Source organism: Sminthopsis crassicaudata, chromosome 4, assembly GCF_048593235.1.
Source record: "Sminthopsis crassicaudata isolate SCR6 chromosome 4, ASM4859323v1, whole genome shotgun sequence".
In the NCBI taxonomy this organism is placed as follows: domain Eukaryota; kingdom Metazoa; phylum Chordata; class Mammalia; order Dasyuromorphia; family Dasyuridae; genus Sminthopsis; species Sminthopsis crassicaudata.
The window spans coordinates 19,588,981-19,614,888 of NC_133620.1; the positions used below are offsets into that span (position 1 = coordinate 19,588,981).

Here is a 25,908-nt window from a genome sequence, read left to right on the forward strand (position 1 = left end):
TAAGCACATCTGATTTCTAATGAAAGGGGTAAGATGCCCCTGACAAGGACTGTTCACTGAGCTGGCCCACACTGCCAATAATGGTCTTTAATTCATGACAAAGGGTCACCCATCCCCAGCGCACCTTACCTTCCACTCATAATCCAGCTGCTTCATGGCCCGGTAGACCTCGTTCATAATATCGTAGGGCTTGCTCTGACTGCGGATGCCCAGGTGCCACTTGGCCTTTTTCACAGCCAGAGACTTGGGCTTGGTCGTGTTCAGGGCGTCCAGGGGGCACTTGGCTTTGGGGCTGTCGGAGATGAGGGGCGGCATGCGCTCGGGGTGCGGCTTCAGCCCGACGGGAATGTGCATGGCGCTGTCGTCCATGAAGGAGCCCGTGGGCGGGCTGGAGGCCAGGTAGAACTCGCTGGCCTGGTTCATGATGCGCCGGTTGTCGATGATGAGGTGGTAAGCCACGGCGAGCTGGTCCTGGGGGTCTCCGCTGTACAGGCTGTTCATCACTTCCGACTCCGTGCACTCAAACTTCTCACACACTTCCTTCACAGCTTCATCATCAATAACATTTGCATCATAGGAAGGGTCTTCAGGAAATAAATAACTGGGTAAGTCTTGTTTAAACCACTCGTGTTCTCTAAGAGAAATAAAAAGATAAGCATCATGGGGAAAGTGGCTTCTTGTAGAGAAGGAGGCTGAATTAGAAAGACCTGGGTTCAAGTCTCTCCTCTCATTTATTGCACTTTTATGACCCCTCCAGGCCCCAGGAAACGATCTCAGACTAAAAACCGAAGAACAGGTGCTGACCCAAAGCAGGAGGTGCCGGTAACAATGAGAACTAAACTACGTTTGGGAAGTCCTGTTCTAATTTAAAACTATTCATTAATAGAGGCTCATTAACACGAATTGCAATTATTCAAAACTAATCACTGGACTAACAAGACTATACAAGGGCTCTAGTAATTAAAACATCAAAGGACTTTTTGAACCAAAGACTGAAAGCAGATACATTAGCAGCTCATCATTTAATATTTCATAATGATAACAGGCACCAAATAATGTTCATCAATGACAAAGCAGGGTCTTCTTTGTCTTTTTTGTTGCTACATAGTTAGGGTGCCCCGCCGCCACCCCACTGGATGGTTACCATTTCCTCCTCCAGCTCATTTTACAGATAAGGAAGCTGAAGGAAGAAGGGTTAAGTGACTTGCCTGCCAGCATCACATGAGTACAATGTAAGTACATGAGGACAGATCTGAACTCAGGAAGAGGAATCTTCTTAACTCCAGGTTCAGCTAAGGTAGGCCAAGTGACTTAATTAACAAAAAGAATTTTTACAATAAAGAGAACGGACCTATATACAATCATGACTCGCCAAATCAGGAGTTTCTCCCCAAATTTTAAAATATAAATACCTGAGAGCTCTAAATTCAACATTTAAAACTTCCTAAAATTGACTCTAAAGTAAATTTAGCTTTCAAAGTTACAAAAGGTTTAAAATAACTCTCATTAAATTCCATATATCAAGTTACTTCATAAAGTTAAAATTACTGAAGAATGAAATAGGTGGTAATTTTATGCCATATACTTTATATCATTTATTGTACCATATTTCCCTTCGCTCCCTAATAATAAAAGTATTCAACATTTCAGAACTTTATGTGAGTTAATGGGATTCTAATTTATAAATTGTTGTTTGAAAAGAGACAACTCCTGCTTTAAAAATGTGTTAACTGTGTCAGCAGTAGGTGAAGATGTTTGAATCTCACAAGGTAAGCCCCTTTTTCTGCAGATGTACCTTCACAAGGTCTTTTTCAGCATGATCATTTCTAAAATTAACTCTTACAACATGAACCTCTATGTTTTGTTTTTTTGTTTTTTTTCTCTGTATTTAAATCCTAAACCCAGTGGGGAGGAAAGGAAGGATGATAACACCGAGCTTTAAGGAAGGCTGCAGGGTGGGCAATTGGGTCCGTCCTTAAAGGGATATTTAAGCTCCTCCTCTTGGCCCTGTTACCGGCTCAAGCTTCCATCTTGCTTTCTTCCCTTTTGCTACTAAATTGCTACAAAGGTTACCTACGTACACTCTTCACTTCTTCCCCCATCTCACTCGTAACAGATCACCTCTGTGGATGATGATGGTGAAGGCCAGAGCCGGCCCGAAGAGCATCTGGCCTTCTCTGGTCTGGAAGGAGACAGAGCCAGGAGGAGCCTCCTCCCAGCCTTGAATGAAGAATTCTAGGGACGAGCCAGGAGCAGCTGACTAAGGAGGATGCCCCGATTGTTGGGTTTTCCCTCCTCACCAGTCCTGGTTTGCTTCAGCACACTTGGCCCACTCTGGCTCAGTCCCCTGGGCCTGCCCAGTCCCTTCTCCATGACAGCTCTGCACACACCGAGAAGCCGGGACCACTCCCTTCTGAAGCTGCTCTCCTTCGGGCTGGAGAACTCTTGAGTTGGTCCATGTCAGGCGCCATTTCTCATGGTCCTGAATGCCTTTTTCTTTACTGACCTCTGTTCATCAATGTTAAATTGTGTCCCCTACAGCTGAATAGAGTCTAACCACAGGAGGGCAGCAGGAAGGGAGAAAAAGGGGAGGGAGAGAAAGAGTGAGAGAGACAGTGACAGAAAGAGAGAGAAGAAGGGAGAGAGGAAGGAAAGGAGAGAAAGAAAAAGAGAGAGGGGGGAGGATGAGGAAGGAGGAGGAGGAGACCAGGAGGAGGAAGAGAATAAAGGAGAATGGAGGAAGAGGATGGAGAAGGAGGAGGAGAAGGAAGAAGGGAAGGATGAAGAAAAGGAGGAGGCAGAGGAGGATGAAGGAGGATGAAGGCAGGAAGAGGAAGATAGAGGAGAAGGATAAAGAGGAGGAGGAAGATGGTACCAGAGAAAGAGTAGGAGGAGGAGGGTAGAGGGATGGAGGGGAAGAAGACAGAAGAAGACCAACAGACAGAGACACCCTAGGGGGAAATGTCTTTTCCCAAGGTCTTGCAGACCCAACTCACTTCCATGGTCTCAGTAATTACCTCTCTTCCAATGCTCCCCAGTCCTTCTCTTTGCTCTAAGCTCCGGTCACTAACCCTCAACTGCTTTTCAGTAGCTTGGTGGCTTAATGGATGGACCCAGAGTCTATAATGCTAGGATGCTTTTTCCTCCCTTCCGAGATTCAGTAAGATCCAAATTCAAATCCAGTCCCAGACACTTACTAGCTATGTGACCCTGGGCATGTCACTTCATCTGGTGCCTCAGTTTCTTCAACTGTAAAATGGGATAAGAGATCTTATCCCAACTGTAAAAAAGATAAGAGCACCTATTTCCTTGCCTGTTGTAAGGACCAAAGGTGTTTGTAAAGAGCTCAGCAGGTTGCCTGGCACCCAGTGGGCGCTCTGCCTTTCTCCTAATGTCCCTCTGGCCTGCCTGCCACCTCCTCATCTCTCTGCTCAAAGAATTCTTGGTCTCCAAGCTCTGGCACTGGGGCCATCTCCCCCCCAAAGTTTCCCCTGCTTCTTCACCCAGCCTCAGCCCCAGCTGAGAGTGATCTTCCTCCACCTCCTCATTTTTCTAGGTCTTTTTTCTGGACTTCTCCTTTATTCCCATCACGTTCTGTCTTGTATCATACTGTGAATTTTTGCCAGAGCATTTCCTCCTAAGATTTTATCCTCCTAGAGTTAACAGAATTTATTCAGCACCCAGACCTTGTGCCAAGAGAAGGGCCTGGTGTTCATCTTTGTTTTGCACCCAGTAGGCACTTGATAAACATTTATCGAACTGAGTGCCCGCTGTGCTGTAAGGGTGGCTGACGGTAAGCCCCACAAACAAGGCCGCGGCCGCCACTGACACCTTCGGTGGGTCGGGTGTCCTAAAACAGGCCTTCCAGTCTGTGGGGGGCAGGGACGAGGCTCTGGAAATCTGTTTGTAAACTAACCCCTGCTGGAGAGCCAGGCAGGAACCAAAGCCAGCTGCGGGCCTGGACGTGACGAGAGCAGGCGCGGGGGGGATGGCTCGCCTGGGCATGTGGGCACTATAAAAAGCTCGGCCCCATCTCTGCCAAGCCAGCAACTGCGCTTCCCAAAGCCTTGCCCATGCCAGCTCCAAGCCCACCAGCAGCTATTTAAAGGCTTCACAATCAGCAAATGCCTTTGCCTTTTAGTTTCTTTCATTGAAGCTGAGAACTGAAAACTCGTCCCCTTAAGCCTCTATGCAACGGCAGACACACGTCAAGTCCTGTCCAGGGCAGGGCAGGTAAGCCCCAGCACTCACCTGATGTCCTTGATGGTGGCCCGTTTCAGGGGGTCCACCTGCAGCATGTGCATGAGCAGAGTGGCAATGGAGCGGTTCAGGTACTCCGGGATGTAGAAGACCCCCCCGCGGATCTTCTTAAACAAGGTGGGGACGTGCTCGTCATCAAAGGGCAACGTCCCGCAGAGCAGGGCGTACAGGATCACGCCACAGCTCCAGATGTCTACCTCGGGCCCTGCGTACAACCTGCGGGAGGCAGTGGAGGGAGGTTAAGCTGGCAGTGGGGGGCTGCTTCCCCCGATCTCACAGTCCCACACAGTCACCATCCAGCCCATCGTTCTCCTGGGGGGCCCCTGCTCTCCTCCCCCCCAGAACTTGTCCCAGCTAACCACACCCAACGCTGTGACCAAAAGGGCCCATGTGGGTAACGAGGTCCAGAGCCATGGCCTGTTTCAAACAAAACTCAGGAGAACAAAATGTCAATAAACAGGAGGAAGCATCGTGAGGGTCCTTTGGGACGACAATCGGGGTGGAAGATGGGGAAAGCTCTTAACTGCTTCAAGTTCCCTTTCCCTCTCAGCTCATCTTGAGAACAAGAATATTTATTACAAAGGATTCTTTTGGACTATTTTTCCCCTTAAGAGCGTGTGAGGGGGACAAAATAAATTTTTATTTAAATAAAAATTTAAAAAAACAATAAAATGATAACTTTGGCTTAAATAATCGCTAAGATTTTGTCCATCTCTAATCATCTAGGATTTTATTATGGAAGTGACTTAACTCCCTTCATCTTGAATATATCTTACTATTACTCATTGTTCCCAGGGGCAGCTTGAGGTTAAGATTAGATTTAAATATATCAGGACTTTAAAAATTTTCCACTAATAACTCCTTTTTGCCCTAGAAATTTTTATGCAACCTAGGTTATAAAACAGGTATAAACATCAAACATTTACTGATGGCAAATCATAACTTCACAATCTCTACGTGCAGTTATGCAACCCCATGTGGAATCACAACCCACAGTTTAAGAAGCTTTGAAATATGTGGATACGTGCTATCTTGGAGTCAGATCTGAGATCTTTACCTCCAGGTAAACTCTTTTTATATCTACAATATTATTATTCCTTTTATTCTCACTCATATTATTATTCTCTCTCTGTATATATATATACATATATATATTACATATATGTATGTATATCTTCTTCCCTCCTTCTTTCTCTCCCTCCCTTCTTCTTCTTTCTCTCTTTCTCTTTGTCTCTGTCTCCCTCTGTCTCTGTTTCTTTGTCTCTTTTTTGTCTCTCTCTTTGTCTTTCTCTGTCTCTGTCTCTCTGTCTGTTTCTTTGTCTCTTTTTTGTCTCTTTGTCTCTCTCTGTCTGTCTCTCTCTGTCTCTTTCTGTCTCACTCTGTCTCTGTCTCTTTGTCTCTTTTTTGTCTGTCTCTTTCTCTCTCTCTGTCTCTGTCTCTCTCTGTCTCTGTTTCTTTGTCTCTTTTTTGTCTCTTGTCTCTTTCTCTCTCTCTGTCTCTGTCTGTCTCTGTCTCTTTCTGTCTCTCTGTCTCTCTCTCCCCATACACACAAACACTAGATTAACACTGCTTTGAGCACCAGTGGCACACAGGAGTCTCTGATAATTCAGTACGGACCTATAATTCCAACAAATGACCAACTATCAAAACTGCAACAGCTGAGAACATTTTGCCTTCCTGTTTAAAGGACCCATCTCACTGCCTGCACCAATGGATAGCCAATTGTTTTCTTTGTTCAAATGATTTCTTTCCACTTTCAACAGATGTCTATTTTTGTTTGCAGAGAACCTCACATTAATGCTGACACAAACTAAAGCTCAATACCACAAAGAAGCTGGCCCAGCAGCAGGATGGCTTTGAAAGTAGATGGCATCTGTGTATTCTTTCCAAGGAAAGCCTGTCGTGTACAGCAGAGTCGGAGCTTTTTACAACCCTCACGATTCAGAGTATGTCAAAGTGCTAATAAAAGAAGTTGCTTCTGCTTATGAATTTTACTAAGATTTTTACAATAAAAGCTACTGTGATGTCCTCCTGACCTGTACATGCAGTTAACTAAAAAAAAAGAAAAAAAGAAAAAAAGTCCACTACTATTAAGTCCGCTGTTATGTACTTTATCTCAATCAGTCAATCTATCAACATTTCTTAAGGGCTTTCTATGTGCCATACTGCACTGGGGAAAACAAGGAGCATCCATTTCTTTTCTTTCCCTCGTTTTTTGAAGCTATCCCACCTTGCTCAAGTACGTAGGGGCTCCTCGTAATCTTAAACTCACTTCTGATTAGCATGTGGGCTCTGACCATCTCGGGCCACCTGGGGGCTCCCCAACATCAAAGTGCTGGGCCCAGGACAGCTCAGAACTTCTAAGCTCAAGAGGCCTCCCCAGGGATCCCAGATGTTCATCACCACGTCCACTCTACTCTCACATAGGAGGAGGCAGCACGTATAATCAGAGCATTTAAGATAAATGGAGACCGAGGGTGATCTGGGAGGGGAAGAAGAGACTTGGCCCTCAAAACCCTTGCTCACTCTGCAGGAGCCAAAGGAATATATGAGCGAGCTTATCCACATGTTTATGATAAACTCTAAAGAGAGCCCAGAGCCAAGGCCTCCCATACATTCTTTGCCAGAAAATAACAGAGACTCCAGGAATTCTCCAGGAACTCCTCCTTCTGAAAACAAGTTCGCGCCAAACAATGGTGGGAAATGATGAGCAAACAGTGAGATCCCTTTCACAGAAGTTCACGTCATCTCAGACATCACTTGGGCCATCTCTTCTCTGATAAGAAGCCCTTGAACCACGGCCTTAGGTGAAGAACTAGTCACTCACCTTGCAATGGGAGAGCCTAGGGCCACTAGGCCACTCATGGCTTCATCTGGCTCCACAAGTTCCTCTCTACAACTTTGGAATCACTCTGTTAGGTGCTAAGATTTCTCAAATGTTAAGAAAGAATCTTTGGAAAACAGAACTTTCACTGATGCATTACCTGCCTGAGATGACTTCGGGTGCTGCATAATTTGGAGACCCACAGCTCGTTCTCAGAAATTCACCATCTGACATCATATTCGATAAACCTAAAAATAAAAATATGGTTTAAAAATATCATCATCAAATTAGAAGCAAATTAGAAGAATATAGGATAGTTTACCTCTCAGATCTGTAGAGGAGGAAGGCATTTGTGAACAAAGAAGAACTGGAACTCAATTCTGAATATCAAATAGATAATTTTGACTATATTAAGTTTAAAAACTTTTGTACAGACAAAACTAATACAGACAAGATTAGAAGGGAAGCAATAAACTGGGGAGATATTTTTACAATTAAGGGTTCTGATAAAGTCCTCCTTTCTAAAATATAGAGAGAATTGATTCAAATTTATAAGAATTCAAGCCATTCTCCAATTGCTAAATGGTCAAAGGATATGAAAAATTTTCAGATGGAGAAATTAAAACCATTTCTAATCATATGAAAAGGTGCTCTAAATCATTATTGATCAGAGAAATGCAAATTAAGACAATTCTGAGACACCACTACATACCCCTCAAATTGGCTAAGATGACAGGAAAAGATAATAACAAATGTTGGAGGAGATGTGGGAAAACTGGGACACTGATACATTGTTCGTGGAACTGTGAACAAATCCAGCCATTCTGGAGAGCAATTTAGAACTGTGCTCAAAAAGTTATCAAACTGTCTATATACTTTGATCCGTCAGTGTTTCTATTGGGCCTCTATCCCAAAGAGATCTTAAAGGATGGAAAGGGACCTGTATGTGCAGAATGTTTGTGGCAGCCCTCTTGTAGTGGCCAGAAACTGGAAACTGAGTGGATGCCCATCAGCTGGGGAATGGCCGAATAAGTGATGGTATATGAATGTTATGGAATATTATTGTTCTGTAAGGAACAATCAGCAGGATGATTTCAGAGAGGCCTGGAGAGACTGACATGAACTGATACTGAGTGAAGTGAGAAGAACCAGGAGATCATTGTACACGGCAAGAGCAAGATTATGTTGCGATCAATTCTAATGGACGTGGCTCTCTTCAACAATGAGATAATGATTCAGGCCAGTTTTAATGATCTCATGATGAAGAGAGCCATCTGCCCCCAGAGAGAGGACTGTGGGTACTGAGTGTGGACCACAACATAGCAGTCTCACTCTTTCTGTTGTTTGCTTGCATTTTGTTTTCTTTCTCATGTTTTTTTTTTCCTTTTTGATCTGGTTTTTCTTATGCAGCAAGATATTTGTATAAATACATACATATAAATATATATATAATTACTTGCCATCTAGGGGAGGAAACGGGGAGGAAGGAGGGGAAAATTTAGAACACAAGATTTTGCAAGAGTCAATGTTGAAAAATTATCCATGCAAATGGTTTGAAAATAAAATGCTTTGATTAAAAATAAATAAATAAATAAATATCATTAACAGCTTTAGATCTGTCAGGAATATATTTCCATTCCATGTGTCATTCATCCTATTTTTTAAAATAGGTTAAAAATGGTTATGGGCATTTTCAAATCAGTGGAAGCCATTTATTAATACTGCATTTCAAGACAGAGATGAGAAAAGCAAAATCTCATCAAAAGACAAATGGAATGCCAAAATCCATGGGGCTTTGAAATGCTATTTTACTTTTCACAATGAAATGATTTCAAATAAATTATTTCTCAAATATCATGAGCTTCAGTTATAATTTATATGAACCTCCATGGAATAATGAAGAGTCATTGTATGGATCATAGCTCTTACAGCTTTCGAATTTCTTTGTCTTTACAATATTGTTGCTCATATAGAAATTGTTCTCCTGAATGCCCCATTTGAATCTTCATTGATTTCTAATAGTCCTTGGAAGTGTTCATTTTTCTAACATGGATGCTATATTATAAACTGATCTGGTTCTGCTCATTTCCCTCTGCATCAGTTCAAATAAATCTTTTCGTGAATCTGGAAACATCTATTTCCCCATTTCTTATAGTACAATAGTGTTCCCTCACATTCATCTCAAGTTATTCAACCGTTCCACAATTAATGGCCATCCCTTTAGTTTCTAATTTTTTTCCTCCCTCAAACTACAAAGGTAATGCAGTGGATAAAGTATAAGTTCTGAAGTCAGAAAGATCTGATTTTAAATCTAGACTCAGATACTTTTAGCTGGGTGACACTAGGTAAGTCATAACCTCCCTCTGCTTCAGTTTCCACAACTTTAGAATGGAGATAATGATAGTATCTACCCCCCCCAGGTTCCTGTGCTCACTAAATGAGATAATATTTGTAATATATTTGGCCTAATGCCTGGCACTCATTTATCTATGTTATATTTAGATTTTTCATATTTAGGTCACATATCCATGTGGAGTTTATTTAGGTATAAATGAGGTGCTGATCTAAATCTAATTTGTTCCATATTTCTCCCAGTTTTCTCAGCAGTTTTTATCATGTAGTAAATCTTTGCTAATATTTTTAATGTTTGTATTAATGTTCTTTAGGGTTATTTGGTCAACAATTTTCTTTTTTTTTTTTTCTTTCTTTCACGCTCCCTGGTTTAGATTCAAGACCATGTCAATATTAAAGAAGGAACTTGTTAGGATCACTTCTTTTGATAATTTTTGCAAATAGTTTTTGTAATAAAGCAATTTTAATTGGATGTTTGGTAGACCACCTGTGAATGTATCTAGTCCTACGTTTTCCCCCCTTTGAAAATGCATTTATGTCTTCTTTAATTTGTACTTATGAAAATGAACTATTTAAATTTTCTATTTCTTGTCTTGTTAATCTAGGTATTTTATATTTTTAAGATATTCTTTTATTTTATTTAAAATTGGCAGTCTCATAGAAACAAAGTTGTGCAAAACATTTTCTAATAATATCCTTTATTTCTTTTTCATTTATTATGAGTTCCCTTTTTTCAGTTTTGATATGGGTAACTTTTCTTTTCCTCTTCTTTTTGTCAAATTATATTTTTTTCAAAAAAAAGCTTAGTTTCATTGATTTTTTTAAATTTTATTAATTCCTTTTTTATTTTTAGAATTTACAATTTGGGGGCAGCTAGGTGGCGCAGTGGATGGAGCACCAGCCTTGAATTCAGGAGGACTGGAGTTCAAATTTGATCTCAGACACTTAACACTTCCTAGCTGTGTGACCCTGGGCAAGTCACTTAACCCCAGCCTAAAAAAAAAAAAAAAAAAAAAAAAAAAATAGAATTTACAATTTGGTATTTACTTGGGAATTTTTTCATTGATTGCAATATTTTTTAATTGCATTCCCAATTCATTAATCTGTTCTTTCTTCCTTTATCTTTTTTAATAAAAGCATTTAGAGATAAATTTTCCCCTAAAAACGATTTTGGCCATATCCTAAAAATGCATTAAATTGCCTTGTTATTGTTATTATCATTAAGGAAACTATCAATCTGTGATCTATTTTTGACCCAACAATGTTTAGGGATTGTTATTTATTTTCCTATTAATTTTTAATACTTTTTTGAGTAGCCCTAAAATTTCAAAGTAATTTTTACTACATGGTGGTCTTTTATTTTACATTCCCTAGATACAACTTAACTAATCTTGTGTGTCAGGAGAGTATAATGTTGGGAATCTTACAGATGTTATGGGCCAGAACTTGAGACAAGAAACCTCCTCCCAGAGAACGATTACAATTTAGAGAACATCACAGTAAAACATGCACATTTCTGAAGATTACACTTAGCAAAGCCCCCCACACCCCAGGCCCACAGCGCCTGCCAAGCCTGGGGTGGAAGGAGAACCGTCCTCACATTGGCCCGCTCCCCCGAACATCAGCAGTGCTTTCACATTTCTGGCGCCCTGTGGGAGTCACATACCAAAGTCGGCAATCTTGGCATTCATGTGGGCATCCAGCAGCACATTCTCGGGTTTCAGGTCTCGGTGAACAACCATGTGTCTGTGACAATAATCCACAGCAGAAAGAATCTGCTGAAAGAGTCTTCTAGCCTCTGTCTCTTCAACCTGCCAGAAACAAAAGAAGTGACAGTAAGACAGACTTATTTTTATATTTACTTATATTTACCTACTCAGCAAGAAAAGTGACTTTAGAACGTATCTTATGCTAAATTTATTATATATTTATAATATAAATTATATTATATTATTATAATTATAAATTATATTTAATTATAAATAATATTATAATATTAAATTATTATATAAATTTATTAAAATTTATCAGAATTCTGCTCTCTTCAAAACAACAAGAACAAGAAGAACAACCTTCCTGTTAGCAAAACATGAAAAGTGGCTGATATATCTTGATGCAAAGACGATTTTTATTCCCAAGTGCCTGGAGAAGGCTGGGAACTAGATGAAAGAGCCTGATCTGAAAAGGTATACTCACCCAGGCATTTGTGCCCAATTATGGATATTGAAATGGATAGTCTATAGTACATGCTGTGATGTGAAATTCCTTTCCCCCAAAAAAATCTTTGCATTGTTTCATAAATTATGTAAATCTTTAAAACTTAAGGGGAAAAAAAGAAAAGAAAAAAAGTCCTTTCTAAGGAATAATTCCTACATTTCTAAAATTTACCATGTTTGCTTAAAGACAATTACTTAAGTTTGTATCACACATGAAAAGAATATTGATATGTGGTGATTACTTTAAGATAATTTTAATTTCTTCAATATGGGATCAAATAGTTAAAATTAAAAACTCCTTAACATTACAAGAATCCTTTAAACACACACACACACACACACACACACACACACACACACACACACACATACACACACACCTGTCCACCAACATCCTTGTCTTCTTCAGCCTAATGTATCATGTCACTCACCCGTCCATGTTTACAGATGTAGTCAAATAATTCACCACCAGACACATATTCCATTACCATAAAAAAATCAGTTGGGGTGCTGATGACTTGGTATCTTTAAAAGAAAATGCAAATTTAGAAAATTTTGGTTTATAGGAAAAAAATGACTTTAAACAGTAATAGCCTGACCTAGTAGTATAAGAGACTAAAATATTTTAAGACACAATCATTGTATACATTAGATTATACCTCGGCCAACTTCACCAGAACATTTCCAAAAAAAAAGTTTTTTTAATGAATATTTTTAAAACCGCAAAAAAACAACCAATAAACCTTCAAATTATTTCAAAAAACAAGGTCTTTTGCTAAGAGACAAGACTGTTCCTCCCCCTTTTGCTTTAAAGCCTCAGCTCCTTTATCTGTGATATTCAGTGGTTCACAAAGTACTTTCCTCACCCCAAGGGGGCAAGAGAGGGAAAAAAGCTCAGAAGCCCCCAGCACAAATAAAACCTGTAAGAAATCCCTGCTCCCGGGCTCCCACACGATGGCTAGCTCCAGCTGTACACTGAGCTGAATGTCTAGTGGAAGCATGGCTGCTCTGTCATGGCTCTGGAGAGAATCCGCTTCCAAGTCCCATGAGGAAACGAACTCCCTGATGTGCAGCTCCCCCCCTCTTGGTGGATGGGCCCGCCTGACATCAGAGGCCCCACCTGGGATGTCCGTCAGCCTGAGTCACTGAGTCTGGGAGGGTGGGGGGGTCAGTGAGCTCACCGATGGGTTTGAGACAAGGTGTGAACTCGGCTCTCTCAGGCCCTCATCCCCATTGAGCTCCACCACCTGATCCCTCCCCAAGGCCACGGGTCCTGTGCTGGTTCTTCCCAGCGTGACTTTGTACTCGTCCCTTTCGGATTCCGTCCTTTTGGATCTAGGCCAATTCTAGCCTACAAAATTCAGCTCGGTCCTCCTCCAACATGTGGTTCCTCAGAATGTGACAAGGGCCATGTTCCATGGCCCCCTCAGGGCACCCACCAAAGAGTCAGGACAGGGACCAATCCTCCCATCATTGTTCCAGGAACCATGGGATGGCTGGGTTCCAGTCCTCGCTCCCACCTTCCTGCTAGTCCACAAGGACAGAATGGATGCCGAAGGCCCTGCTGGATGGAAGCGCCCACCTGCAGCCCTGCTGCCCCTTGAACAGGGAAGAAGCTGGGAGCACGGGGCTTTTCTCCAGGACTCGTCCCTTGCAGACCTGAGCAATGGGCATGCAGATCATAAAGGCATTCTGGCCTGCCAATAGTAACGAACGCTTATATGTGCATCCACACATTTTAAAACCAGGTCATGTTCTTCAGATACAGTCTGGGCGAGTGGGGGGGGGGAAGATTTGTATTCAAAAGATCTGAGTTACAGTCAGAAATCACAATTTCTGTGTTCCTCAGTTTCCCCTTCTGTAAACTAAAATCTCTGCAACTCACCCCCTGAGCATCTGTGAAGATCAACCAGTGAATGAGCTCAGAACACTGTTAGACACTGTTAAAACACCAGCTGTTATTTCTGTTATTTCATCACTGATAAACGGATTACTATGATCCGGTACATTACACATAATGCCATAAAAATTAATCACAAAGATAGCAAAGTACACACACACACACACACACACACACACACACACACACTAACCCTTTACCTCAACACATCACAATGTCACAGGGAGAGTCAATATAGAAATAAATCAAAATACATAAAGCATCAAAGCTACAATATCAAAAATGCCATATTCTGGAAGTTATGCCAAACTTTTCTATTAGTGAACATGATCGCACAATGCAAACAAAAGGCCTTAAATAAATACTTCTGAAATGGGGAAGATAAAATATTTTTTAACCTTTCTATCCTTCAATTCCTGAGCTAGAAAACGAAAGGCACGATCTCAATGACTTTTGAAGGTCCTCGCCAGGTCTAAATCCATAATCATATAATAACCTCTCGAGGTTCTGTTTTTTCATTGATATTAGGAGCAAATATTTTCCTATCCTATCACTTACATTGTGTCTTCCCTCATCTTAATCATACAAAACCTGTGTAATTTTATAGTCAAACTTTGTTTTGATCTTGCCCATCCCTTATTTAGGGAAGATCTCTCTCTCCAATTGTGAAATATACTGGAATTCAAACTCATTAATTCTTTCATATTTAGGCTGTGTATGTATCAGTTTTGAGTAGTTGGTGCAAGATCACTAGAGTTGAGCTTAAATTAATTTCTCCCAAATTGTTTTCCAGTTTTTCCAAGAGATCTTTTCCAAATCTGGCCTTGAAGTCGAGAAGATCTGTGTTCTTCTGGAACATCCTGGCTGCGTGACCCTGAGTGAGTCACTTAATATTTCAGATCTTTTAGTGATTCCATAACCATTAGGTCCTGGAGGAGCCCACCTGCAGTGACGGCCCATGTTTTCTCACCTGGGTCTTCCCTCTATCAAAGATATCACAAGTCCCTGCCCTACTGAGTCACTTAGAGTCTCAGATTTATCCAACAAGAGCCTCCTGTTTTCGATTGCTTCCAATTCTTGATTTGTCAGTCTGTCCCACTATTTTTCAGTTCTCTTAATCAGTTAAGAGTTTTAGAGAATCCCACTTGACAGCACACTTGGGGGGTGGTAATGCTTTGTAATGTTGCCTCTCCAACTTCTCCTTATTTCCCTTGAGACTCTGAGGTTTTCCTTCTTCTCAATGAATTTTACTTCTAAAAAGTCCCTCCCTCGCCACCACGCCTCCAGCAGGCCTTAAACTTATAAATTCATGTAAATCATATCATTTTTCAAATATTGGCAACATTCAGTCCTGAGCAGTGAATCTCTCTCATTATTTGTTTCTTTCTAGTTCTATAAAGAATGTTCTACAGTTATATTTTATAAATGTTATATTTGTAGATTACCTCCAGATATTTTGTGCATTTTGTAGTTATTTGAGACGGAATGCTTTATTTCTTTCAAGGTTTTGAATAGCAGTATTTTAAAAGTTGACCATTTTTATGGATTATCTTACTAGGGGCAGCTTGGGGTGCCATAGTGTACAGAGCTCTGGGCCTGAAGTCAGGAGCACTCCTCTTCCCGAGTTCAAATCCAGCCTCAGACACTTCCTAGTTGTGTGACCTTGGGCAAGCCACTTAACCTGTTTGCCTCAGTTTCCTCATCTGTAAAATGAGCTGGAGAAAGAAAGGGCAAATCCTTCCAGTATCTTTGCCAAAGAAAATCCTAAATAGGCATTCTAAAGAATTAGACAAGACTGAACAACAAAACAGTATCCTATTACCTTGCTAAAGTTAATAATCATTCCTGTTACTTTCTCTGATGATTCTCTGGGGTTCTGATTATGCCATTATTTCAACGGCACATGTGGATAATTTTCTTTCCAATTTTGAAAACATTTAGATCTTTGATTTTATTCTCTCTGCATATTGTTCTAGCTAACAGTTCTGGAATCTTACCAAATATCAAAGGAGGGGGTAAGGGAGGAGCAGCCTTGCTCCACCCTGGTATGTAATAAGCATATTTTTAGTGTTCCTTCATGGCAATAACTTAGGGTTAAAAATATAAACTTTTAATGCTAAAGAAGAGTCCTCCTCCGCTTTTCCTTGAGGAATTTTTAACATAAATAAGTGTTGTTATCTTATCAAAAGCTTTGTTCTACAACTGTCGAATTAATCCCATAGTTTTTTGTTATCTTTCTTGTTAACATCATTCAATAGATAAAATGTTTCACTAATGTTGAATAATCCTTGTGTTCCTAGTAAGAATCTTTTCTCTATATGTTATTGTTGTCTCCCTTGTAAAAAAATTAATTAAAATTTTTATCTTGGATATGTTGATAGGCAGATGGGAAGGAGCCAGGAGACACACAAAAACGAAGAATTAAAGCAATGCAATGATTGTGGAAGGGGCTCGCTGGAGGAAAATGGAGGAGGAATTAGGCTTGGCATGAAGAATGGTCATCTGTTCACCAGAAACTGGAGTAAAGGAAGAGAAAATGGACAACGATAACAGGGCGTCCTGACATGATGGAATAGGGAAGGACAGGGAGCTCACAGACCATGGCAACTGTTTTCTCAGTGACGTAGGAGGCGAGATCTTCTGATGGACAGGGGGTGGGGAGGACAGTTTGGAGGTTAAGGAGAGGAGAGGTTGAGCACCTGGAGAATGAGGTAAGAGTCAATTAGGGCAACTCCAGACCATGATGCCCAATGGAAGGTCGACTGCCCAGGTCCTGCTTTATTACTCCAAACCAAATGATAACCAAAAAACCCAATATGAAACTACAATTGATGAATTCTTCTACCTCAAAACTAAACAAAGAGGTCACCCAGAAATCCAAGGATAATGAGAAAGACTATACCAGCAGTATAGAGTTGCTCTAATACCTACCTTAGTTTCCTCATCTGTAAAATGGGGAGAGAAATGGTACTTACCTAGTTATAAAAATAAAATAAGATAAGATATTAATTGGTAGCTATTTGCTACTACAATACTAGGGCTGCTGCTGCTGCTGCTGCTTCTACTATTACTACTCTTCCTCAAACTGGAGACCATCATAGAAAATTATTCAAATTATTCAATACAGATAACTACATAAATAGTATCGAAATATTTCTGCCATTATAACCAATTAAAAACATTCTTTGTGGTGACCTTGTCAATTCTTTAGGAAAAAAAAAAGGCCAAGGTTTCCCATTGCATCCAAGGTCATCTCCAATCCTCCTGATCTATATCTGGCCATTAAACCCACATGGCTCTGAAGGGGAAAGTGAGACAGGTGACCTTGCACAGCCTCCCTTCCCTGAAATCCAATTCACTTGCATGTCACGGCATCACCTCCCTGCTCTTACGGTCCTCTTCAAGAACAAAACTCAAAAAAACAACAATAACAAACTCTTTGTGAAATCCAGAGCAGTTGGACTGTTCAGATTATGTCCTATGGAGTACAGTAAAAATAAAGAAGTGTTTTCTAACAGCTGGAGACATTGAAATTGCCTCAAGGTCCTTGTTAACTATTGTTAGAAAACTGTTAGAGATGCAGAGACTATGGGAGGTTGGGCTGGAGCTGGACCAAGTCTTAACATAATTCCAAATGAGTGGAGTTGGTCAAGATGGCAGAGAAGGGCAGAAAACTCCTAGTTCTCCAGATCTCTACTATAAACAGGACCAAATGGGGCTACCGAACAGCAATAAAAACAAATAAGACTTGGGGCAGAACAGAGGTCCTCCTCTGACAACTGGGGAAGATCTGAACAAAGGTAGCCAATGGAAGTCTGGCTGGTGTGGAGTACAAATGCTCTAAGCTAGGCCCAGGGAAAAGCGTGGAGCCTTGGGCTAGCTGGGGGGGGAGGTACTCTCAGCCCCAGTCACTGCTGCCCAGCCTCATCCCTGGCTTCCTTCCCTCCCGCTCAGCCTTCCCTCTCCCCTCCATCTCCCAGTCAGCGGCCAGTCCTTTTCTGTGACTGAGCACCCCAACTTTGGGGTTCCCTCTATCCTCAAATGTCATGTTGGTTTTTTTCTGTCTGTTGTTCCCTCTGGGTCTGTGATTTAAGGATTTTTACAGAGCACATCTCCAGAGAAGCCGCAAAGACCACATCATCCTAAGGTTTACATCTTTCCTGCTAACTGTAAAGGCTCATTTTGTAACCAGGAGGCCATTGTGCAAGGCTACACAAAACAAGCTCCTCCAAGAATCGGCTCTAGCTCCCTCAGACGTGAGGATGACAGGACGCTCACCAACAAGCCTGATCCAGTGCTTACTGTCGGAGTCTTTTCTCTCCTAATTCCTCCCTGAAATAGAAGAGGCAATGTGGCTAAATGGATTAAGCCCAGGCCCTAGAGCCAGCAGCTTAAAAAATCAAAGCCAGGGATTTTCTGAGCAATTCTGAGTATGGCCCATAACATCTCTGGGTAAAAATAATAACAAATGACTTTAAATCCAGACAGGCTAAAAACGAAAAGAAGGGATTCAAGATAATTCCTCATACAGAAACAATTTGAAAACAAAACCAGTAACATGTGTAATGGCAATTGGGTTGCATTTTTGTTTTGTTTAGAACCTTAAGATGACAGCCGTAATAGTCTTGTTCTGCAAAAAGCCATTTGCGTGAAAGGGAAAGTTGAACCCCCTGACAATTAACAAGGTCTACAGAGGATGGTTGGAACGGAAGTGGATTTGGGGGGGGTTGCCTCCAGTAAGAATGTAGGGGGGACAGGAACTGGGGAAGGGCTCCAAGAAGTGCTTGGGTTAGACCTCGATGGAGCAAATTCTGAGACAAGTGAGGAAGGCGTGGGGACGAGGGCAAGGAACAAAGAGAAAAACCCATGTGGCTGGACCAAGGAGTGACCAGTGAGCCTGGAACGAGAGGAGGCAATGAGGAGCCAGTGGAGTTTATGCAGTAGGGGAGTAACACAGACCCGGGCTTCAAGAAAATCCCTTGATGAACAGAACAAGAACATTGTACTCAAGAAGAACAATGTTCTAATGCTGAATGACTTCGCTGCTCCAAGAATGACGACGAGCAAGACGGTTCCGAAGAACCATGAAGAAAAATGCTAACCACCTCCAGAGAGAACTGATGAACGCACAGTACACATTGGAAATACATTTTTTACTTTATTTTTCTTGCTTTGGGGGGGCAACATGGCTAATAGGGAAATGCATGATTTCACACATCTAAGGAATAGATTGTTTGCCTTCTCAGTGGGTAAGGGAGAGGCCAAAAGGAGAGAGAGCACTTAGGACTCTTTTATTAAATATTTAAAATAACGAATTTAAAATTTAAAAGCAGACAATTTATTTGTCAGCTACATGGAAGAGGGATAGATATGTAAAGAGATGAGAGGCAGGGAGACCAGTCAGGTGGCCATTCCCCAACAAGGGAAAAGTAGAAATTGAGTTGAATTTCAGAAGGTGGGTAACAATTCAAAAGACCATTTTTCATAGATCCCTATAGTGGTGGTTATTATTAAGATATAATGAATGCATCAGCGACTTATTTTAAGAGTTGATAGGTGAGTAGAACAAAGGGAAGGGAGGGAGAGTAGGAAGTATCCTAGGGAGGAAGGGATTTGGACAGGTAGAACTTGAGTTGGATTTCAGAAGGTGGATAAGAATTCAAAAGATCAAGAGGAGAAGCAAGAGGAGGGAGAATGCCACAATGCCTGTAGGGGGAAGAGGTGGTGTGCAGGCTGCAGGGGAGAGTGTCACCAGAGTCAAGGGCCTTGAAGATCAGTGGGGAGAATCCAATCTACTCAATAACAGTAATATGAGAACTGTTTTCCTGCCCATCTGCATTCTGGGAAACATGCTGACCTACACACAGATTCAGGCAGCGGCCAAAGCATTAAAGTGGTCACAGAGACGATGAGAGGACAAGAGAACCAAATCCCTGCCCCTGTCCTAGGGGATTGCTTCTGTCTGAGCACATTTTCTCTGATATTCAAACTTTATTTTCCCGTTTTTCTCTTCTTCATCTACTTGGTTCCCTGGACGGAAGTGGTGAGGCAATGAGCAAATGAGAGAGTCCTGGGGAGCGCGCCTCCTCCCCGTGGAGCAGCCTGGTCAGAAGCTCCACCAAGGACTGCCAGAGAGCAGGGTAGAGAGTTCGGAGAAGGTCCAGCCTGAGACTCGGAGCCGGGCCCAGGTTCAGGGAAAGAGTCGTCCAGCTCTGGGTTGTCCAAATGTTAAGTGCAGAGTCTTAGGCCGAGGTTCGTAAGGATCCCACCATTCCGCCTGTCAATTCTTCCATTCCCTGAATTATGAGGGTTTCAATCTAATTCCTAAAGCTTTAACTAACACTGAAGATGTCTCCAGACAACTCTCTTGGGCCAGGACTGTCCACCTCTGTGTCTGGGGCCTCCCAGGGAACCCCAGGACACATCCCAAGCCGGCGTGACCTCGCACAGTCTAGCAATGTGGCCCACCATGGGCCCCTTCTAACCCCCGAAACTTTGCCTGGACTCCCTTCTGGAGGTAACTGCTCCTGTTCCCTAATACTCTCTCCCATCACAGAGACTCTGAAGCCCATTCCCGGACTGCTGTCGGAAAGTTTCCTGACCCTCACCGCCTCATCCCCTCCAGCCAGCACTAGGCCACTCCTCCTTAGAAGTAAAAGCTCCAAATTGCACCAATCTGAACTGTTCTGGCCCTTAGCTACAGTTAAAGTGTCTTCACTATCCATTTCTTCCCCCATTTCCCATGAAATAAACTGCAGTTGCTCCATATTCCTTCTGGGATCAAATAGTAAGTCCTCTGTTCAGCACTTAAAACTCTCCCTCACTTGCTCCCTCTTACTTTCCCTTTACTCTGCTCCACACATTTGCCACATATTTATCTCCCACCTCCACGCCTTTGCCCTGGCTGTGCCCTATGCCTTGAATCGGGTCCTTCCCCACCTATCTCGTCGTCTCCATGACTTCTTCAAGATTCAGCTCAAATGCCCCTGTCCATAAGAGGCTTCTTCCTATTCCCCAGCTGCCTGTGCCTTCCCTCTGAGAAGCTGTAACCTCTATCCGCTTGGTATATATTTTGCATGAATCCCATCATTTCCATGTTGTGTCCCCTCTAGAATGTGGGCTCCTCTAGGACAGAAGCTTTTTGGCCTTTTTCTGACTTTCCAATTCACACTTTATAGATGGATGTTAACTCTAATCCATAAAACTTTATCCAGTCCTTACGATGAAAAACAAAGTCAATCCTTAGTCCTTAAAACCTTATAATTCTTCTCAATATTAAACCATGTGTCATTTTAGGTTTTCCAGGATTTCATAATAACTACCATCTTTGAGTCTGCAAAGAGCTTTTCATTCATCATCTAATCATACATCATCTTCATAACCACCCTGGGAGGAGGTGAGACAGATTTCCTTTAAAAAAAAAAGAAAGAAAGAAAGAAAGAAAGAAAGAAAGAAAGAAAGAAAGAAAGAAAGAAAGAAAGAAAGAAAGAAAGAAAGAAAGAAAGAAAGAAAGAAAGAAAGAAAGAAAGAAAGAAAGAAAGAAAGAAAGAAAGAAAGAAAGAAAGAAAGAAAGAAAGAAAGAAAGAAAGAAAGAAAGAAAGAAAGAAAGAAAGAAAGAAAGAAAGAAAGAAAGAAAGAAAGAAAGAAAGAAAGAAAGAAAGAAAGAAAGAAAGAAAGAAAGAAAGAAAGAAAGAAAGAAAGAAAGAAAGAAAGAAAGAAAGAAAGAAAGAAAGAAAGAAAAGAAAAGAAATCCTAGCAATATCTGAAGGTAAAATGAGCTGCCCAGGGTCACACGGCTCCTAGAAAGCAAGGGTGCAGAGGGGGAACCCAAGAACCCTTCTTTCTGACCCCCCAAGTAACACTATACTACGCTGCCTCTCACCTTCCCCTAAGTCTAAGGACAGACTCAAATTCTGCCATAGGGACCATCCTTCCTTCCTTCTTCTGGGAGTATAAAGAAACAGGGAATGTGTGAGCTCTGGAAATTTAATTAGGGGAACCTGAAATACAAAGGCATAAATGACCAGTAAGTCATAATGATGGGGAAGGGTGTCTGAGGACTAGGAGGCATCCTGCGTGTGTATACTGAGCTAGAGCACAGAATCACCCGGGGCACGACGGCTTTAAATTCCCAGCCAAAAGGGATGAAGAACAAAGATTGAAAAATGATTGAAAACAATGATAAATATCAATCTGATCAAAACGAAATTAAAATTTCACAATACTAAAAATACCATTATTGGTAAATAAATCAGCAATCATTTCGAGAGAATGTACTCTCTTGGACTTTCAGGCATAAAAGTACTTACAGTTTGATAATGTGAGGATGTCGGAAGAGTTTTAGATTTTGAATCTCTCGTTTGATTTTTCCAACCACATCCAAACTCCGAATCTTCTGTCTATTTAAGATTTTGACAGCCACTTTATGGCCTGTCAACTGGTGTTCTCCAACTAAGCAAAAGCAAAAAGAAAGACATTTGAGTAGTCCTTAGAATTAAAATCAAACCATTTATTCTATGCCTTATTTTGAAAACCGCTGTGGCAATGTGTACATGCTCCATTCCAATGTTGCACACGCCCCTCATAGAATAATAATTCAACAAGACGGGTGGCTTTTGGGAATGTGGCCAATAAAGAAATTTGTTTTCTTGGCTACATACAGAATTGTTACACGGGTTTTGGTTTTTTCAGTTTTTTAGTAGGAAAGAGAGGAGGGAGAGAAAGCAAATGTCTATTAATTGAAAAAAAATAAAATTTATTTAAAAAACAAAAGAATAACTTGTTGAGTTCTTGCTTTGAATACAGCAAACAAGGAGCTGCTTCTTGCAAGGAGAAACTAGAATGAGTTTCTGGCGTTCAGCAGGCGCCTCCATCACACCCTCCTTGGCTTTACTTTCCTAAGGCCCTCCAGGATGCTGATGGGACGCAGTGGACAGGGAAGTGTCCCCAAGTCAGGAGCCCCTGGGTTAAGCCCCAGTTAGGATACCCCCAGCTGGATTGGTACATCATATCCAACAACTTTCTAAGACGGAGAGAAAAATCAAATCCCCTGTGCCAGAATGTGGCCCTGACAAGGTTTTGATCCTACACTGAGAGACAGTTTCCCCATCAGAGAACTCCCTCTCTCAATGAAATCATTAATCTAGCCCTCCTTCCCACAGACAATCTGCAGAGTGCCAGGAATACAGATGAAAACAAAACCACCTTGGCCATCAAAAGGCTTGCATTTCACTCAGGGATATAAGATGTTCACAGAGAAGAGCAGGAGAAATGAGGAGGAAGAGAACTGATGGCCTCCGGGAGTCAAGGAGGATGCTCAGAGTCGGGCCATCTGAGGGAGGCCTTTCAGAAAAATAAGAGGCCTCCAGGGAGGTTCCTAGCATGGGGACTGTGGTGCCAGAGGCTCCACGTGGCTGCCAGAAGGCAGCAGAGGCATAAGGGGTCAGATCTTAAGTGCCCACCTGAAGGGTTTGCATTTTCGCCTCCAGGCAGAGAAGGGAGCTGGGACTAGCCCAGAGACCATGCTCAAGAAAGTGAGCTGAGCAGGGTCCTACTGCAGCGTGGAGCAGAGGCCGGGCAAGGAGCTGTAGGTCTGCCATTCAAGGAGGAGCCAGAATTCAGGCAGGACCAAAAGGCTGGATTTAGAGCCTGAATTTCAGCCCTGCCTCAGACACTAATATGTTGTGGACCCTTGAGCGTGCACGTCACAAGTCGTCTGGGCTCCCTGACGATAACCAGCTTGGAGCTTCTAGGATCTGAACTAAGGAATTCTGTTTGCTACAGCAGCTCCATGCGGCCTTTTTGAAGGACTGGAAAGATGGATATTGAAGGCCATTGTGGCTTATCCAACATTTCTCCCAGGCGTGTGTGAAAGCCCACAGGATTCTTTGACTACGTGTTCGCCTCTGAATCATTCGAAGCCTGGCGTCCTCCTCTCCCCGCCCTCCCTTGTCCCAAGTATCCCATCAATCACCAGATCTTGCTCCCTTCCCCACCTCCCTCATATCTGACCCCCTTATCAGCAGTGATCACCTTAGTGCAAACCCTAATTACTGTAAAAGCTTCTTGATGAGGCCCCCTGACCTCTCTCCCCACTGCAGGCCCTTGTACACACGTATTTTTGTGAGTTTTTTATTTCACAGAGAGCCGTCCCCAACAGAGAATTCGAAACGCCTTTACACACATTCCAGCGCTGGAGGACTGCAGGCCCCAGGGCCCGCTCGCTAATGCAGTTGTTCATCCTTCATGTTTGAAGAAAACCAGAGACAACGGGGATGTCGACTCTGGGGTGTGCTGGGTAGCGGGGCAGAGACATTCTTCAGCCTCATCAAAGTCCAGAGCGAGACAAACGTCGGGATGACCAACTGAAGGCGCTCCACCGCCCTGCCTCAGTCACTCCCATGGCTGCTGCGATGAATCCTCTCTCCGGCCTGTTCAGCTGAGGGACGTCTCCACATGCTCAGGGCAGACCAACAGGCCTGAGACCTGCCCCTTAGCCATGCACCAAGGTGGTCTGGGGGATCGGGGACAAGTGGACCCCAAAGGTGGACGAGCAGCTCCCGCTAGGGTACTCATCCTCCCTGAACACCCCGAGCCCACTTCCCCTGAGAGTTAGCCCCAAAGCCCCAAGTGTGGCGACAGGACAACCAGAGCTCGAGTCCAGCCTCAGACACTTCCCAGCTGTGTGACCGTGGCCAAGTCCCTTAACCTGTCTGTTTCACTTTTCTCACCTGTAATATGATGGCAGCAGCATGAGTGACTCCCTCCCAGGATTACTGTGAGGATCAAATGAGATACTATTTCTAAAGTGCCTTGCTATCCTGAGGGCCCTCTGAATTCCCTGCTATTAGGACAAACTGTGACCTGCAAACAAAAAAGTAATCAATAAGATTACACAGCCATCAAAATAACTAGGAAGGATCCGAGGGATTTGTAAAAGGGGATCAATGCTACAATTTGTTTTAAAGTTAATGTTTTCCAAAGATTAACCTCATGAAAAAATACAAAGTAAACATCTTTGTCCAGAAAATAAAGTGACCGCTCATATTTTATACATGAAGGAGTTTTTCCTATGGAATACTGGCAGAGAGAAATCATTGACTTATGAAATAGTCAAGCACAACTTATAACCAAATAAGAGACAGAGAGTATCATGAAAAGTAAAATGGATAATTATGATTACACTGAATTTAAAAGATTTTGCAAAAACAAAACTGATACAGCCAAAATCATTAAGAAAATAGGAGACTGGGGAGTTAATACTAAGCTTCTTGGATAAAGACCTCACTTCTCAAATATATAGGGAACTGAATCAAATTTATTTTTTAAAAAAAGTCATTTTCCAATTAATAAATGGTCAAAGAATGTGAACAAGCAGTTTTCAAGAGAAGAAATCAAAGCCATCCAATCCATAGCCATCTGAAAAAGTTCTCTAAATCACTATTGATTTTCTGAGGTACCACCTTATGCCTATCAGACTGATTAATATAAAAGAAAAAGACAAATTTTGGGGGGACTAAGAAAAAAATGTGGAATACTAATACACTGTTTGTTAATTGAGTGGTGAATTGCTCGGACCATTATGGAAAACAATTTGGAACTGTGCCCAAACAGTTATAAAACTGTTTATAAGCCTTGATATTCTTTAAACCAACTCTATCACTACTTGGGCCCATACTCCAAAGGGAACACAGAAAAAGGGAAAGGACCTAAATAAAAATATTTACAGTAGCTCATTTTGTGGTGACAAAGAATTAGAAATGGAAAGAAAATGGCCTATCAACTAGGAAATGGCTGAACAAGTTGTAGTACATGGTTACGATAGGATACTATTATGCTATGAGGAATAACAAACAGGATGATTTCAGAAAAAACTTAGGAAGGAAGATTTAATATAACACAAAGTGAAGTGAAAAGATGTAGGAGTACACTGCACCCAGTAACAGCAGTATCGTATGATGATCTACTCTGAAAGATTTAAAGATCCTTAACAATCCAAAACAATTCCAAAGGCCTTATGATGAAAAAAGCTATCTACTTCCAGAGAAAGAACTGGTGAAGTATGAGTATAGCTGAAAGGCCATTTTTTCACTTTATTTGTCTTGGTTTTTTTTTCTCAACATGGTTAATATGAAAATATTTTTACATGATTTCACATGCATAATCGATATATTTCTTGCTTTTTCAAAGAACATAAACTGAAGCAGAAAGAAAGAGAATTTGAAATGAAAAAATTTAACTTAAAAAAAATAAATTTACTTTTAAAAGAAAATAGTTAAGTATACTGATATCCAATTAAGTATTAGAAATCAACAAAAGGTATTATCAAAAGCATTGAAATTTTTCTTGTATTTGTC

At 41.8% G+C, this 25,908-nt stretch overlaps 1 protein-coding gene across 4 annotated transcripts in view; it reads right to left on the reverse strand.

Moving 5' to 3' along the window:
- PRKAA2 (protein kinase AMP-activated catalytic subunit alpha 2) overlaps positions 1–25,908 on the reverse strand; it is a 65,098-nt gene that overhangs the window by 16,935 nt on the left and 22,255 nt on the right. Inside the window, exons 2-8 of one of the 4 annotated variants that reach the window (XM_074265830.1) lie at positions 24,283–24,415; positions 21,862–22,003; positions 12,084–12,177; positions 11,103–11,247; positions 7,245–7,332; positions 4,252–4,476; positions 130–634 (exon numbers count right to left, since the gene is read on the reverse strand). In XM_074265830.1, the coding sequence (XP_074121931.1) occupies positions 130–634; positions 4,252–4,476; positions 7,245–7,332; positions 11,103–11,247; positions 12,084–12,143 (1,023 nt within the window). In that variant the 5' untranslated portion in view covers positions 12,144–12,177; positions 21,862–22,003; positions 24,283–24,415. Of the gene's footprint in view, positions 1–129; positions 635–4,251; positions 4,477–7,244; positions 7,333–11,102; positions 11,248–12,083; positions 12,178–12,572; positions 12,719–21,861; positions 22,004–23,013; positions 23,226–24,282; positions 24,416–25,908 lie in introns of those variants that run through there. The other 3 variants (XM_074265831.1, XM_074265829.1, XM_074265832.1) reach the window with 3 other exon arrangements.